The sequence below is a fragment of the Mytilus galloprovincialis genome, chromosome 1 (genome assembly GCF_965363235.1).
Source record: "Mytilus galloprovincialis chromosome 1, xbMytGall1.hap1.1, whole genome shotgun sequence".
NCBI lineage: Eukaryota > Metazoa > Mollusca > Bivalvia > Mytilida > Mytilidae > Mytilus > Mytilus galloprovincialis.
The window spans coordinates 45,502,112-45,517,087 of NC_134838.1; the positions used below are offsets into that span (position 1 = coordinate 45,502,112).

At 32.3% G+C, this 14,976-nt stretch overlaps 1 protein-coding gene across 4 annotated transcripts in view; it reads left to right on the forward strand.

Moving 5' to 3' along the window:
* Positions 1–14,976, forward strand: part of LOC143075756 (uncharacterized) — a 95,077-nt gene that overhangs the window by 22,678 nt on the left and 57,423 nt on the right. For 3 of the 4 annotated variants that reach the window (XM_076251323.1, XM_076251327.1, XM_076251333.1), the window contains exon 2: positions 4,156–4,213. The exons of the other annotated variant lie outside the window; for it this stretch is intronic. In XM_076251323.1, the coding sequence (XP_076107438.1) occupies positions 4,156–4,213 (58 nt within the window). The remainder of the gene's footprint in view (positions 1–4,155; positions 4,214–14,976) is intronic. 4 annotated transcript variants of the gene reach the window in all.

A 14,976-nucleotide genomic window follows, 5' to 3' on the forward strand; every position in this document is an offset into this window, starting at 1 on the left:
AGGGTATCTAGAATAAAGATTTTGTTTTATTTTCCATTTTGTGAAAAAACATGGCCGCCATGGCTAAAAATAGAACATGGGGGTAAAATGCAGTTTTTGGCTTATATCTCAAAAACGAAAGCATTTAGAGCAAATCTGACAAGAAGTTAAAGTATTTATTAGGTCAAGGTCTACCTGTCCTGAAATTTTCAGCCGAATTGGGTTACTGGTTTTTCAGGTATAATGCCCCTGAATTGATGATTTTAAAGAAATTTTGCAGTTTTTGGTTATTATCTTGAATATTATTATAGATACAGATAAACTGTTAATAGCAAAAATGTTAAGCAAAGTAATTTCTACAAATAAGTCAATTTGACCAAAATTGTCAATTGACCCCTTAAGGAGTTATTGCCCTTTAAAGACTTTTTTCACAATTTGTTCATCATGTTGACTTACTTTAAAAAAATCTTCTCCTTTGAAACTGCTGTATCAATTTCAGTCAAACTTAGGCTAAATGAGTTTCAGAGTATCTAGTATAAATTTTATATTTTATTTCCTTCTATGTCAAGAAACATAGCTCCTATGGCTAAAATAGAACATAGGAGAAAATGATTTTTTTTTTGCTTTTGAAGAAAATAGGACAATTCAAAGAAAATTTAAATAAATTGAAGAGCCAAAATAATCATTGATGAGAGATTTAACCAAAAAAATTAAGGTGAGCTATTCAGGCTCTCGAGAGCCTCTTGTTGGTTATTATCTTGAATACTATTACAGAGATAAACTGTAAACAGCAATAATGTTCAACAAAACTAGATCTACAAATAAGTCGGCATGATCAACATGGTCAGTTGACCCCTTTAGGAGTTATTGCCCTTTGTAGTCAATTTTTAACCATTTTTCGTAAAACTTAGTAATCTTTTACAAAAATCTTCTCCTCTGAAACTACTGGGCCAAATTAATTCAAACTTGGCCAAAATCATCTTTGGGGTATCTAGTTTAAAAAATGTGTCCGGTGACTTGGCCATCCAACCAAGATGGCCGCCATGGCTAAAAATAGAACATTTGGGTAAAATGCAGTTTTTGGCTTATAACTCAAAAACCAAAGCATTTAGAGCAAATCTGACAGGGAGTAAAATTGTGTATTAGGTCAAGATCTATCTATCCTGAAATTTTCAGATGAATCGTACAACCTGTTATTAGGTTGCTGCCCCTGAATTGGTAATTTTAAGGAAATTTTGCTGTTTTTGGTTATTATCTTGAATATTATTATAGATAGAGATAAACTGTAAACAGCAATAATGTTCAGCAAAGTAAGATTTACAAGTAAGTCAACATGACCGAAATGGTCAGTTGACCCCTTTAGGAGTTATTGCTCTTTATAGTCAATTTTTAACCATTTTTCGTAAATCTTAGTTATCTTTTACAAAAATCTTCTCCTCTGAAACTACTGGGCCAAATTATTCCAAACTTGGCCACAATCATCATTAGAGTATTTAGTTAAAAAATGAGTCCGGTGACCCGGCCAATCAACCCAGCTGGCCGCCATGTCTAAAAATAGAACATAGGTGTAAAATGCAGTTTTTGGCTTAAAACTCAAAAACCAAAGCATTTAGGGCAAATCTGACAACGATTAAAATTGTTTATCAGGTAAAGATCTATCTGCCATGACATTTTCAGATGAATCGGACAACCCGTTGTTGGGTTGCTGCCCCTGAATTGGTAATTTTAAGAAAATTTTGCCGTTTTTTGGTAATTATCTTGAATATTTATATAGATAGAGATAAACTGTAAACAGCAATAATGTTCAGCAAAATAAGATCTACAAATAAGACAACATGACCAAAATTGTCAATTGACCCCTTAAGGAGTTATTGCCCTTTATTGTCAATTTTTAACATTTTTCATAAATTTTGGTAAATTTAAAAAAAATATTTTCCACTGTAATTACTGGGCCAAGATCATTATAAATAGAGATAATTGTAGCAACAAGAATGTTCAGTACAGTAAGATCTACATACACGTCACCATAACCAAAACACAATTTTGTCGTGAATTTATCTGTGTCCATTGTTTAATATGCACAAAGACCAAGGTGAACGACACAGGCTCTTGAGAGCCACTAGTTTGTTGTTCCTTTGCTGGGATTCAAACTTGTGCTACTGAGATATCTTGACATCAAATCGCCTGACACTGTATTCGACGTGCTACCCTGACCACAAAACCACATAGGCTTCACAATAATAAAGCTTTCCGTGGTCAGGTGTTACCTTTCAATGTCAGTTTTAATGTTACGTCGTAATACAGTACATGCTATATATATTATTAATATTAAGATCCATTTTGTTACGTCTTGTGATCAATTTATTTGGCAATTGCCAATGGCAATCAGCAGGGTTTAAAGAACATCAGTTGTTCGACCTGTTAGTTAAATGCGTTTTGTTAAAATATACTTTTTCACTTTTTCGGTCTTTTGGAAAATGTTGTTTGTGTTGTATTTAGAAATTTTAGACCCTTCTACAAAGAAAAAATTGTGGTTTTTATCCAACGCAATCATAGGTTTGAATGTAGTTTTCAAGTAAGACTTGTTATACCGGTACATATATATAAAACAGGCTATTATTTGAACTTAGAATTATTTTTGATTATGGAATTTGCATAATTTCTTGTGCAATTTATTAAAAATTTTAAGCACAAGAAATTATGCAAATTCCATAATTAAAAATAATTCCAAGTTCCAATAATAGCCTGTTATATAAGTTCTTTGACCTATAATAGAGTCTTTTACAAATTGTGACTTAGATGGAGAGTTGTCTCATTGGCACTCATACCACATCTTCTTATATCTATATATGGCATTTTGGTTCATGTAAAATAAGCCATAATAAAATTATATGCACATTTATTTTTCCTTTAAAGATGAGATAATGGAAATAAATGTTACTCATAAATCTTGTGTGACAGGTTGGGGACATTGATGTGGAAGATTGAAACAGCTATAATTTGTCTGTATGATTTTGTCATTATTCTGGGAACAGTAGGACTTTGTTAAAGTAATTTAAAAACCAAAACTTGCTAGATTTGAGGTTAAATGATTGTATTTCAAGGCAATGTTTATATTTATAGATACAATTTAGTGCAAAAAGGACAACTCTCCATTCAAGTCGCAATTTGTAAAAGTAAACCATTATAGGTCAAAGTACAGTCTTCAACAAGGAGCCTAGACTCACATCAAACAGCAAGCTAATTATAAAGGGCCCCAAAAATTGTTTAGTATAAAACCATTCATTCAAAGGGGAATGGTCTTCTAATTTATATAAAAAACTAGAAATGAGAAACACATCAACAAACTACAACTACTGAACATCAGATTCCATAATGTTTATGTATATATATATTGGTAGTATTTGCTTAGAAAAAGACATTCTATAACTGTAACTTCATTTTTGTTGAGCCTTCGACTTTAGTTGAAAAAGCGAGACATAGCGATCCTACATTACGTCATCGGTGAAAACTGTTAAAATATACTGGCAAGTCATCACCAATGAGCATTTTTCCACATCTTCATTTTCTTGCTGAGAAAATGCTGCATTATTAAATTGTATTTGTATATTTATCCTTAATACCCATAATGCCATTGATACTTGAGATTCGTCAAAAACTTAAAAATCTCAGAGTACTTAGACAATCTGGCTTTTCCATCAAAATAACTTCCACTGTGATATTGCATGAATTTAATGCATAATAACTAATGTTAATAAGTTTTAAGGTTAAACCTCTTCCACAAACTGACTTGATATTTAATCAAATATATGAACAATTCATTCTTCTTTGATCTCTTAAGTCTTCCCTTATATGATTTAAGCTTGCAATTAACTGGTAAATCTGAATTCTGCTTCTAAGCTTAGAGTTAGTGAAAACTCTGCTAATAGCTATAACATCTACCCAGGCACACTATTAAATTGGATTGCTGTAGCAACAGGATTTATACATAGATATGTTTTATTAATGGTTTGTACAGTTCATAGAAGACAATAAATAATCCCATTTATGGTATGAGTTTTAGAAGTTGAATGTTTGATTTAAACTCTGAAAGTCATATATTTTATCTACTAATCATGCTAATACTTAGAAATGCATGTTTTTCCCTAGATAACATTTTGCATGTTTTAATTTCAGAATTTGGTGCCATGCAAAATACAGGTTATGCATGATAACTGCTTATCAGCCATGACAGGTAATGTTTAGAATTTTTATATAACATCACAATATATAACACTCGACTCAAGGAATTAGAACCATAAATAAATTTAATTATAAAATGTCACCCCTTACATGCCTAAGTAGGATCCCCAAAAAAATTATTAAGATACATGTATCATCCCTAGCTTATGAAGAATATTGCCCCTGATTAATAAGGCTAAATTTCTGATTGAAAGTGATTGAGTCTCAAGTTAAAGCCATTATTTTATTTGCTTCACACAGAAGAAAGATCTTCTTTATATGGCCTTTGATCTTTGCAGTTTGCCAATGTGGGCTGCTTAGTCAATTTAGTTTCAAAACTCTTTGATTCTGAATTATGTATTCTAATATATCTATGATCAGATGCTAAGTTGACACAGTCCTTATTTCTAAGCTCTACTGTGATACAAGATTTTCCATACAGTGTCCATAGTCTTTGAGTTGACAAATGAGACATTACCAAAAAACTAATGTTCAAAATGTCCTTTGAAGATTTTAATTAATGAAAAAATAATCCAATTTTGTACTACACTTACAATTATAGAATTTAGAAAAACATGTGGAAATTTTCAGTATTTTCATGCATTTACCTTTTATATAAAAGGTCAAATTGATTGAAGGTCAGATTGTGCCCTTAATTCAGACCAATTTTTTCATGTGAGAAATATTTTCCCACATTTAAAGTGATGAGATTAAACAAAAATAGCCACATTTACAGTATCACTAATCTTGATTGATAATTATATGATTATCTCCTTAAATAATGCTTTTTGCTCTAGACTTATAAAGTAGATAGTCATTTGTCTTCTGAAATAATGCTTTTTGCTTTAGACTTGTTATTTGTAGTGAGCTAGTCTATGAAACAGATGAAAACAAAAGCTTATTTACTATATTTTACTTCATGAAATATTGATGACCCAAGAGAATTGCAAATATTTATATAACTTTTAAAAAAAAAATAATCTGCCTTGACATTACAGAAATGGTCAGGAAACGGACCTTGACATGACATTTCCATCTGGGGTTAAAAAATAATTGACATTTCCTAATTATTTCCTTTTACTGTTTTATCATATCATTGCATATCAAAATTTATCTAAATAGCTTTTAAGTTATACTGTAGCAATACATACAATAATACTGATATTTATATCTAAACTCAGTACTTCAGCCTCAAACTTTTTCAACATTCAAAGCCTGAAATCTCCCTAGTCCTAGTGGGAGGTCATCTTCTTATGCCAAGTGGAAGATTAGCCACAGAAATCTACAAATTTCATATTTTGGAAAAAATATTTCTGTGAGGCAACATACACTAAAAGTAATTGAAAATATCTTTATTTCACATTATTAAAAAATTATGAATGACAACAATAATCCCACAGAAATATGTTATTTCTAGATATGCCACATTATATAGACATTTATTATCTATACAAAAAAGCATGATGTGAAAGCTTGCAGTTATTGAAAAGTAATGTATAAAAGCAATTGAACACTTAAGGTATTGTTTAAGTCAGATCTTGAACTCAGCTTTTGACTCTTCAAAATTTAGAAAGTCTTATAACAAAAACACTTTAGGGACTGCTGCAGAAAATTTATTGACCAACATATTTTGGTGCCTAGGGCAATGTCATTGGCACAAAAACAATACAGAAAATTGCGCTTGAACTGACCATTTTGTAAGCCATATGCCCATATTTTAGAAATTGTTTTGTAAGACAACTTTATTAGTATTCTGTACATGATACAAACATTATAATCAAAGGAGAAGGTTCACGAAGGATTAAAATTGGCCCTGATTTTTTTATGTTTTTTTAAATTGGAGCAAACAATTACAAATGTCACATAGAAATACTTGTGATAATACTACTAAGACAAAAATATTTTTTCTAGCACTTTCCTTTACTATTTATGGAGCAATGACCCCTTAAATGAACATAATTTGTATTAAAAGGTCAATTTTGGTACTTTTTGTCAATAATTTTAATTGTTTTTGGCATAATTAACCTTGGCCTCCATCTACGATCCAAAAAGTTTTTATATTGATGAAATCTATATCAAAATTGGAATCTTTTGGTTACAACACATTCTGGATCGTAGGTTGCGGCCAAGGTGTTTCAAAAGCTTTTAGGTCTGAAAAATGCACAAAATCATCATATTTTGACAATATGTCCAAAATGGGCTTACTTTGGCGAATATCTTGTAGTCTTATGAAAAGAACTGATATATTTAGCATTTATACTTTTGAAATAGACCCATTTACGAACCAAATTGAGACCTTTTTGGTGTTTTATGATAAAGTTGATATTTTAGGCCATTTTGTGCCATTAGTGAACCTTGTCCTTTGTTGCAGGTTATTTGACTTTTAATCTCATTGATATAAATAATGATATATATGTGAAGACCTATTTCTGACTTTAGTGTCTGCATATATCAATATTTTATATTTGTTGATCTTTTTCAATAAAAGTAAACAATCTTTTTAAGCCTTCTGCAAACTAAATGTGTGACTTATCAATGTTTTGAATGGCTTAAGGAATGACTAAGCATATCAGGGATACAATGTATACATATACCAAATTTAAAGTACAGTTTTTAATGCACTTTTATCGCCTTTTAAAAGCAGTTTTAGGGTTCAGAAATGAACCCAAAGAGATTCTGAATTAATTTTAATAGATCTGGAAATGCATAACTAAATATTACAGGTTACTTTCTGTAAAGTAATCAAGTGAAAATTTTAGCTGAAAATTTAATGCTTTGACCAACATTTGGCAAACTTATTCAGAACTGTAATATTTATATGGTTCATGGTTATTACTATCCAATACAGATATTTAAATGATTCAAGACATGTTATTAGTCTTTTGTGTAATAACACATTAATCTGAAATTCAAATATTATATTTTTTTTTATTAGGGTCACATTCAGAAAATAATGAAAAACTTGAAACCTAAAAAAAAAAAAAAGCAAATTCACGCTTATAATACAAAAGTTAAATCACAATAAAAAATGAAATATAGAAAAGATAAATGTTGTAAAACAGATTATGATTATTCTTTATTTCAAATTTTGACACTTGAATAAACAGATAAATTATCATAATTTTAACAAATTAATGTTAAGTCAAGGTTAAGTTACGATTGGAAAAAAAACCAGCTATAGAACCCAACTTTTCAAGAGTTAATTAGCCGTTTTTTGTATTCAATCATTATTAAAGGTGATTTAATGTAGATCGTAAAAACTTTTTCCTTCACTGATTTTAAAAGATATTCAACTGTATTTGATAATTTTTTTTGGATGAATTAAAAAATAATTTGTTTTTAACAACATGAGTAGAAGGTAGGTCCGGTCTGATACAGAATAGTCTGAAGAAATTGATTTTTTAATTATTTACCAAAATAATTGTGGCCATGTTTTTTGACTCTCTTTTTGCAGACTTAAAAAATAATATGCTATTGAAAATATTCATAATCCAGCTTTAAAGAGAAATGTCTTTGAAAAATTGCACATTACATGTATGCTCAGATTTCCCTTTGAATCACCTTCATTTTTGACAGTATAATAGTGCAAGCACTTTATATTTCCATTATATTTAGCAATTATAAGTAGAAACTATTTAAAATTGGGGTATCCTCTAAAAATTGCCAATTTTAAACCATCAAGTAAGATTAGCTGGTAAACTGTTAAAACAACTTCCAGTAATTAATTTAAAAACAAGCTATTAATAGAATTAAAAGACTTATTGTATGGTGTACCTGCTGGTTTGGCAGGGTTCATCTGACCTTGACCACGTTTTCAGTGTTCATTTTTGTTTGCCTACGACTTTTGTCACAGAAAGCTTGACATTGGGATAGTGATCCAGCGGCGGTGGCAGCGGCAGCATTTAAGCTAACTTCTAAAAAGCTTTATATTTTAGAAGGTGGAAGACCTGGATGCTTCATACTTTGTATATGGATGCCTCATGTTACAAAGTTTCAGTCAGTCACATGTCCAGTGTCCTTGACCTTATTTTCATGGTTCAATGACTAACTTGAAAAAACATTATGATTTTTTGTAATGTTAAATTCTCTCTTATTATAAGTAATAAGATAACTATATTTGGTATGTGCGTACTTTGCAAGGTCCTCATGCCCGTCAGACAGTTTTCACTTGACCTCAACCTTATTTCACAGATCAGTGAACAAGGTTAAGTTTTGGTGGTCAAGTCCATATCTCAGATACTATAAGCAATAGGTCTAGTATATTCGGTGTATGGAAGGACTGTAAGGTGTACATGTCCAACTGGCAGGTGTCATCTGACGTTGACCTCATTTTCATGGTTCAGTGGTTATAGTTCAGTTTTTGTGTTTCGGTCTGTTTTTCTTATACTGTATGCAATAGGTCTACTATGTCTGGTGTAAGGGATAATTGTAAGATGTACATGTCTAGCTGGCAGGTGTCATCTGACCTTGACCTCATTTTCATGGTTCAGTGGTCAAAGTTCAGATTTTGATTTTTTGTCTTTTTTTCTTATAGTATATGCAATAGGTCTACTATATTTGCTGTATGGAAATACTTTATGATCTATATGTCAGTCGCGCAGGTTTTATTTGACCTTGACCTTATTTTCACAGTTCATTGCTCTGGTAACTTTTTGTGTTTTGGTCTGTTTTTCTTAAACTGTTAGCAATGGGTCAACTATATTTGTTGTATGGAAGAATTGTTCGCTGTACATGCCTGCCTGGCATGGTTCATCTGACCTTGACCTCATTTTCATGGTTCATTGGTCAATGTTTAATTTTCTTGGTTAATGTTAAGTTTATGTGACAGTTGTAATAAGGCTTTATATTTAGGACTATCAACCTAATATCAATGATTAGTAAAGAAGGAGAGAAATTTCAGCATGTGCACTCTTGTTCACATTTTTGTGGTTTGGTCTGTTTCTCAAAGACAGGTTATATAAGTAATAGGGGAATTTTAATTTTGTGCAGAATGGTATGGTGTATGATGTCATTCTGGAAGGGTTTCTCTGATCTTGACATCATTTTTCATTGTTAAGGTCTTCTGGTTAGGTCTGTTTCCAGATAGTGTTACAGTAAAACAAGTTAAATTTATTTGGTGTTAAGAATGATTGTAAGGTGTACATATCTGTCTGGCAGGGTTCATCTGACCTTGATCTCATTTAGATAGATATCAAAAAGGAGATATGGTATGATTACCAATGGGACAACTTTTCACAACAGTTGAAAATGAAACATAAATTAACAACTTTAGGTCACCATACTATCTTTAACAATGAGCAACATGCATGGAATATTGATAAAAATCTTTCAACATCAATTCAATCATGACCAGTGAAGCAAGTAAGACATCTCATTGTTTGTACTTTTGTTTTTAGTTATTTAAACAAGTATTAATTTGGTATAAAGTTTCATTGTAAGGAATTAACATGTGTGTGTTACAGATTCATAGGACATTTTATGCTGACTGGATAAATTAATTTGATACAGCAGGAACCTCTTTCTTACTAGGTCGGGGCACTCCGGCTTCCTCCACCAATAAAAACTGGCGACATGAATTAGCCTAAATGCAGTGCTTTAAAGTGGTGTTAAAACCCAAAATTTAAATCTTCCCTACAAGTCTCACACATGTTATTTGATTTCTAGATTAACAAAAAAGTATCATATATCAACAGATTTAGTTGAATATAGACCATTTTTATGTCTCTTAATTTTCTTGCTTGCATTTAGAGTGCCGTACAATTGTTCTTCAGACCCTCCATATATTTCCAACCTGTTTAAGAAAGATATAAATTACTTATATTTTGGCATTACAAAAGATCAAATGATATTAGAAGATATGGTATGAGTGCCAATGAGACAACTCTTCATGTAAGTCACAATTTGTATAAGTAAACCATTATAGGTCAAATATAAAATAAGAAGATGTGGTATGATTGCCAATGAGACAACTCTCTGCAAGAAACCAAAATGACACAGAAATTAACAACTGTATGGTCTGTTTAACAATATGCAATGCCCATATCCTATAGTCTGCTATAAAAGGCCCCAAAATGACAATGTAAAACAATTCAAATGAGAAACTAACAGCCTAATTTATGTACATAAAATGAAAAAAAAAAAAATATGTAACCCATAAACAAAAGACAACCACAGAATTACAGGCTCCTGACTTTGGACAGCCACATACATAGAGAATGTGGAGGGGTAAAACATGTTAGAGGGATCCCAATGATAAATGACTATATTTGGCTTCAACACAAAGTCTAATGTCTAATCTACTGTCTTTATTAATCTATAAACAAAACCCACCAGTAACATGTACCTGAAAATAATATAAACAAAATTATAGAAAACACATTAGTTAACAATCTAATCCTTTTCTCTTTTCATTAGAAATGTTGAAGTCCAAATACAGTAATAACGAAAATTAAGGGCGGCAATTGAATGTCATAATATCATGTAGTATTTATCTGATCTTTCTTCTCTTTTTAGCTCACCTGACCTGAAAGGTCAAGTGAGTTTTTCTTATCACTTGTTTTTTATTGTCAGTTACACCAATAACAAAAGGTTTGAATTCAAAAATCCTTTTTGAAAACAACGCAAGATGTCTTGTCCAGAAGCACCATGTTTTGTAAGAACATTGGCAATTTGTTCATTAGTTTGAATCCATTTAACTTCTTTAAGCTCTCCACCTTGAAGCAATTGCTTAATTGCATTGATTTCCACCCTCAGTCTTTTCTCTCCAACAGGTTTATCAGAGTATATTGGATGATAAAGGTCTTTTTTGTCAACGAAACAATCTACTGGAGTATGCATCAAATAATTCTTAAACAGAGCTGCCAAAGGTATAACACAGTCCACACCATCAGCTAAGGCCAAAGCTTCACTAGCCAAAGTACTACGTACAACTCTTCTCAATTTCTTAGACTGCCAAGTGATGGTGTTTATTTTACCATTATTGTCCATCGAAAAGACAACATAACCACCTTGACTTCCACCTCTGGAAGATTTCCAAATGAAGCATCACTGAACATCATAAATTTCACATTATGTCAAAGATTCTGGAATTGCAGTGAAACAGGATCATTTTGCACCTTCCTAATTATTTTATTGACTTTTTTTAGATCTTCAGTTGTGCTAGTTTTAATTTTTGATGAAATGGCAGCAACATCAAATGCAATGTCTGGACATGTCTGTCTTGCTAACCACAATAATTGTCCTATTTTTGACCTAAATAGAGTCTGCTCTGATGATGAAAGAGGAGACGTTTTAACTCTGTCTTTATCTATTATAAGAGTCTTCAACATTCTGACATAGTCTTTCTGGCTGAGAACAATAATTTCATTTTCTTGGCTGAGATCAAGACCCAAATATTTGAAAGACTCACAAGATTCTTTCCCTACCTTGAACATATCTCTAATTCTAGATACAACTCTTTCTTCAAAGGAACTGGATCCTGCCCAAAGAAAGTCATCTACATGAACTGCTAGGACACCAGTCAAACCTTTTGTATCATACCAATAAAATACTGCTGAATCAATTTTTGACACTGTTCCTCAACAATCTAGCAGTGTTGTTTTAACTTTTTCATACCACTTTAAGGATGCACCAGCAAGACCATATACACATTTGTTTAGACGCTAGACTTTACCATCTGCTTTAGCTTCTTTAGGAGGTCTCAAGAAGAATTCTCTTTGCATTTTTTTCTCCTTGGAGGAAAGCAGTTTAAATATCCACGGAATTAATTGACCATCTTTTACTAGCATTATAATTGATAAAATCAGTCCTAGAGACTGCTTTTCACATGTTGGAGAATTCTTTGGTATCTCATTGAGGTTCAGCTGTCTTCTTCAAAACCTTTTGCTACCAATCTAGCTTTTCTATGAAATTCGTTCTCTAATTCTTTCATAGTATAAACCCACCTTGTTGAGATACAGTTTTGACCATTGTCTACAACCTCTTCATACACATTATGCTTTTTCCAGTTATCCAGTTCTGCCTCTCTAGCCTCAGTAAAATCAATATCACTTAAAAGTACATCTTCATTCACTTCATCTGACTGGTTAACAACTATCAAATCATTGACTGTTCTTAGATCAATTGATATCTGATCACCTCTCATATTTTCTGGCTGATTGTATTCTATATTGTACCAACTCTTCTTCTCAGTTGTAGCCTTTCCTGCCCTGCCTAAAATTATTGCTTCTCTTGTATCATTTTCACCAGTAATTTTAAAATTCACTATTTGATCCTTCTTTAATTTCATATAATTATTTGCCTGTGACTCCTCAGCATTATGTTCCACACTTTCCTCATTATGTTCAATACTTTCCTCATGTATATCATTTTCTGTCTGATTTTCCAAGGCTGTCTGTCCCTTTAGATTCAGGACTATCTTCACCATTCAAACTACCATTACCAGCATGACTATCATCTTGATATGCACTATCATCAGCACTCTCATCTGCAGATTCTTCAACATTTTCTTGGTTTTCATCATTGTCACTATCATTATGATAAGGCTCTTCATCATCACTCTCATAGTATACTAGGTCATGATCGGGTTCAGTCACAGGTTGCAGATTGCGTTTTATGCACATGAGTTGACTTTGCTGTGTGCTTAAGAGTAATCTTTTGTTTTCTTTCAACATCAATGTCTCTTTCTATTCTACTTTCATGTACACCCACATATGTACCTCCATATCTTACAAAAACAACTGCATTATCTTGGCCTATTACCTAGCCAGGTCCTTTCCATTGATTGTCTCGAAGGAAGAAAACTTTGTCACCATTTTAAAATTTTTCTCCTGAAGGCTGGATTTGCTTACGTAGTGCCCGTCTAACTTTCTCAGAGGATTCAGCCCCAAATAAATGCTTTTCTAGCTTTGTGTAAGCCAACTAGATGTTTTCCCATAATATTACAAATGGTTGTACCTTCTAATGCAGGAGGCTTGTTAACTATATTCGATGGCTTGTTTGGGTTCCTTCCAAAAACTATCTGATATGGACTAGCCATAAACATTCAACAAACTGTTCTTATCATGGACTGCCCAACTGACGGCGGGCTCCCATGAAAGATTAGAGCTCTCTCTAATTTTATTGATGGTTTCTGTTAGAGTTGCATTGTGTCTTTCATCTACACCATTGGACCATGGACTGTATCCAGCTGTTGTTTTTACTGACATATTCAAATTTTCTGCCATGTCCCTAAATATCTGTTAATTAAATTCACCTCCATTATCTGTATAAACACCAACTTCAGGTGCACCATAAATGCCAACCCATATCTGCATAAACCTGTCTACAATAACTTTAGAATCCTTTCTTCTGATGATAGCAGCTGCACTTAATCTGCTGAATAAGTCAATTACATGTAGATAATAAAAGTTATGGTCAATTTCATGAAGGTCCATTGCCACCATTTGATTGAAATCATTTGCATGTGAAAAGGCAACCACTGGTTTGGCTTTTGGATGTTTAAACTTATGGCAAATTAAACACTTTGTGCAGATATCTTTAAGAATTGTCTTTGTTTCAGAATCAACAGAACCAGCACTTTGCAACAGGGATAAAAGTTTATCTAATGATGCATGTCACCATCTTATGGTGTTTATATATCTCAACTTGTACGATTCGCTCGTGTATGTAACAATGTATTAGATTTTAGCGAGAGAAATTTATGTATTACTGAAAAATTATTACACCAGGGTTTTCGATATCACAAACTGGTCAAAACATTTACTAAATTTTATCACCGGTATAAGGAAATAATTCGTAAATATAACTCAACATGCAGACATCTTATACGTTCAGGTATTTCACATCCAAAATTTTATGGAAATATTCTTTATAAAGCACAAAAATGTCAGTATTCTCCTCAGAAACTAACAAAACCTTTAAATAGACTTATTAAAAGGGGATATAGTTACGATACTGTTGTCAGGTCATTAAAGATTGCATATTTTGGCTTTAACATTGATTCACTGATAGGGTCTTTGCATCGGAACTAAACACATTTATTTCTAAAAAAACAGTTGTTGGCATGACACGGGTTATGTTCTTCTCATATATTTTATGATAGTATGATACTAAACCCCTAACGGGAGGGATTGTACCTGATATTCATATGATGAAGACATAATCTTTCAATCAGTTTAATTGAGGTCTGGAGCTGGCATGTCAGTTAACTGCTAGTAGTCTGTTGTTATTTATGTATTATTGTCATTTTATTTATTTTCTTTTGTTACATCTTTTGACATCAGACTCGGACTTCTCTTGAACTGAATTTTAATGTGCGTATTGTTATTCTTTTACTTTTCTACATTGGCTAGAGGTATAGGGGGAGGGTTGAGATCTCATAAACATGTTTAACCCCGCCGCAATTTTGCGCCTGTCCCAAGTCAGGAGCCTCTGGCCTTTGTTAGTCTTGTATGATTTTAAATTTTAGTTTCTTGTGTATAATTCGGAGTTTAGTATGACGTCCATTATCACTGTACTATTATGCATATTTTAGGGGCCAGCTGAAGGACACCTACGGGTGCGGGAATTCTCGCTACATTGAAGACCCATTGGTTGCCTTCGGCTGTTGTTTGCTCTATGGTCGGGTGGTTGTCGCTTTGACATATTCACCATTTCCTTTCTCAATTTTATGTCCAAACTGCTTGTGCAACTTCAATAGAATCTCTTTTTTCTTCTTAAAAGATGATTTTGCATCAATACACAAACCCTCCTCCCTTTCATTTTTAGCTCACCTGG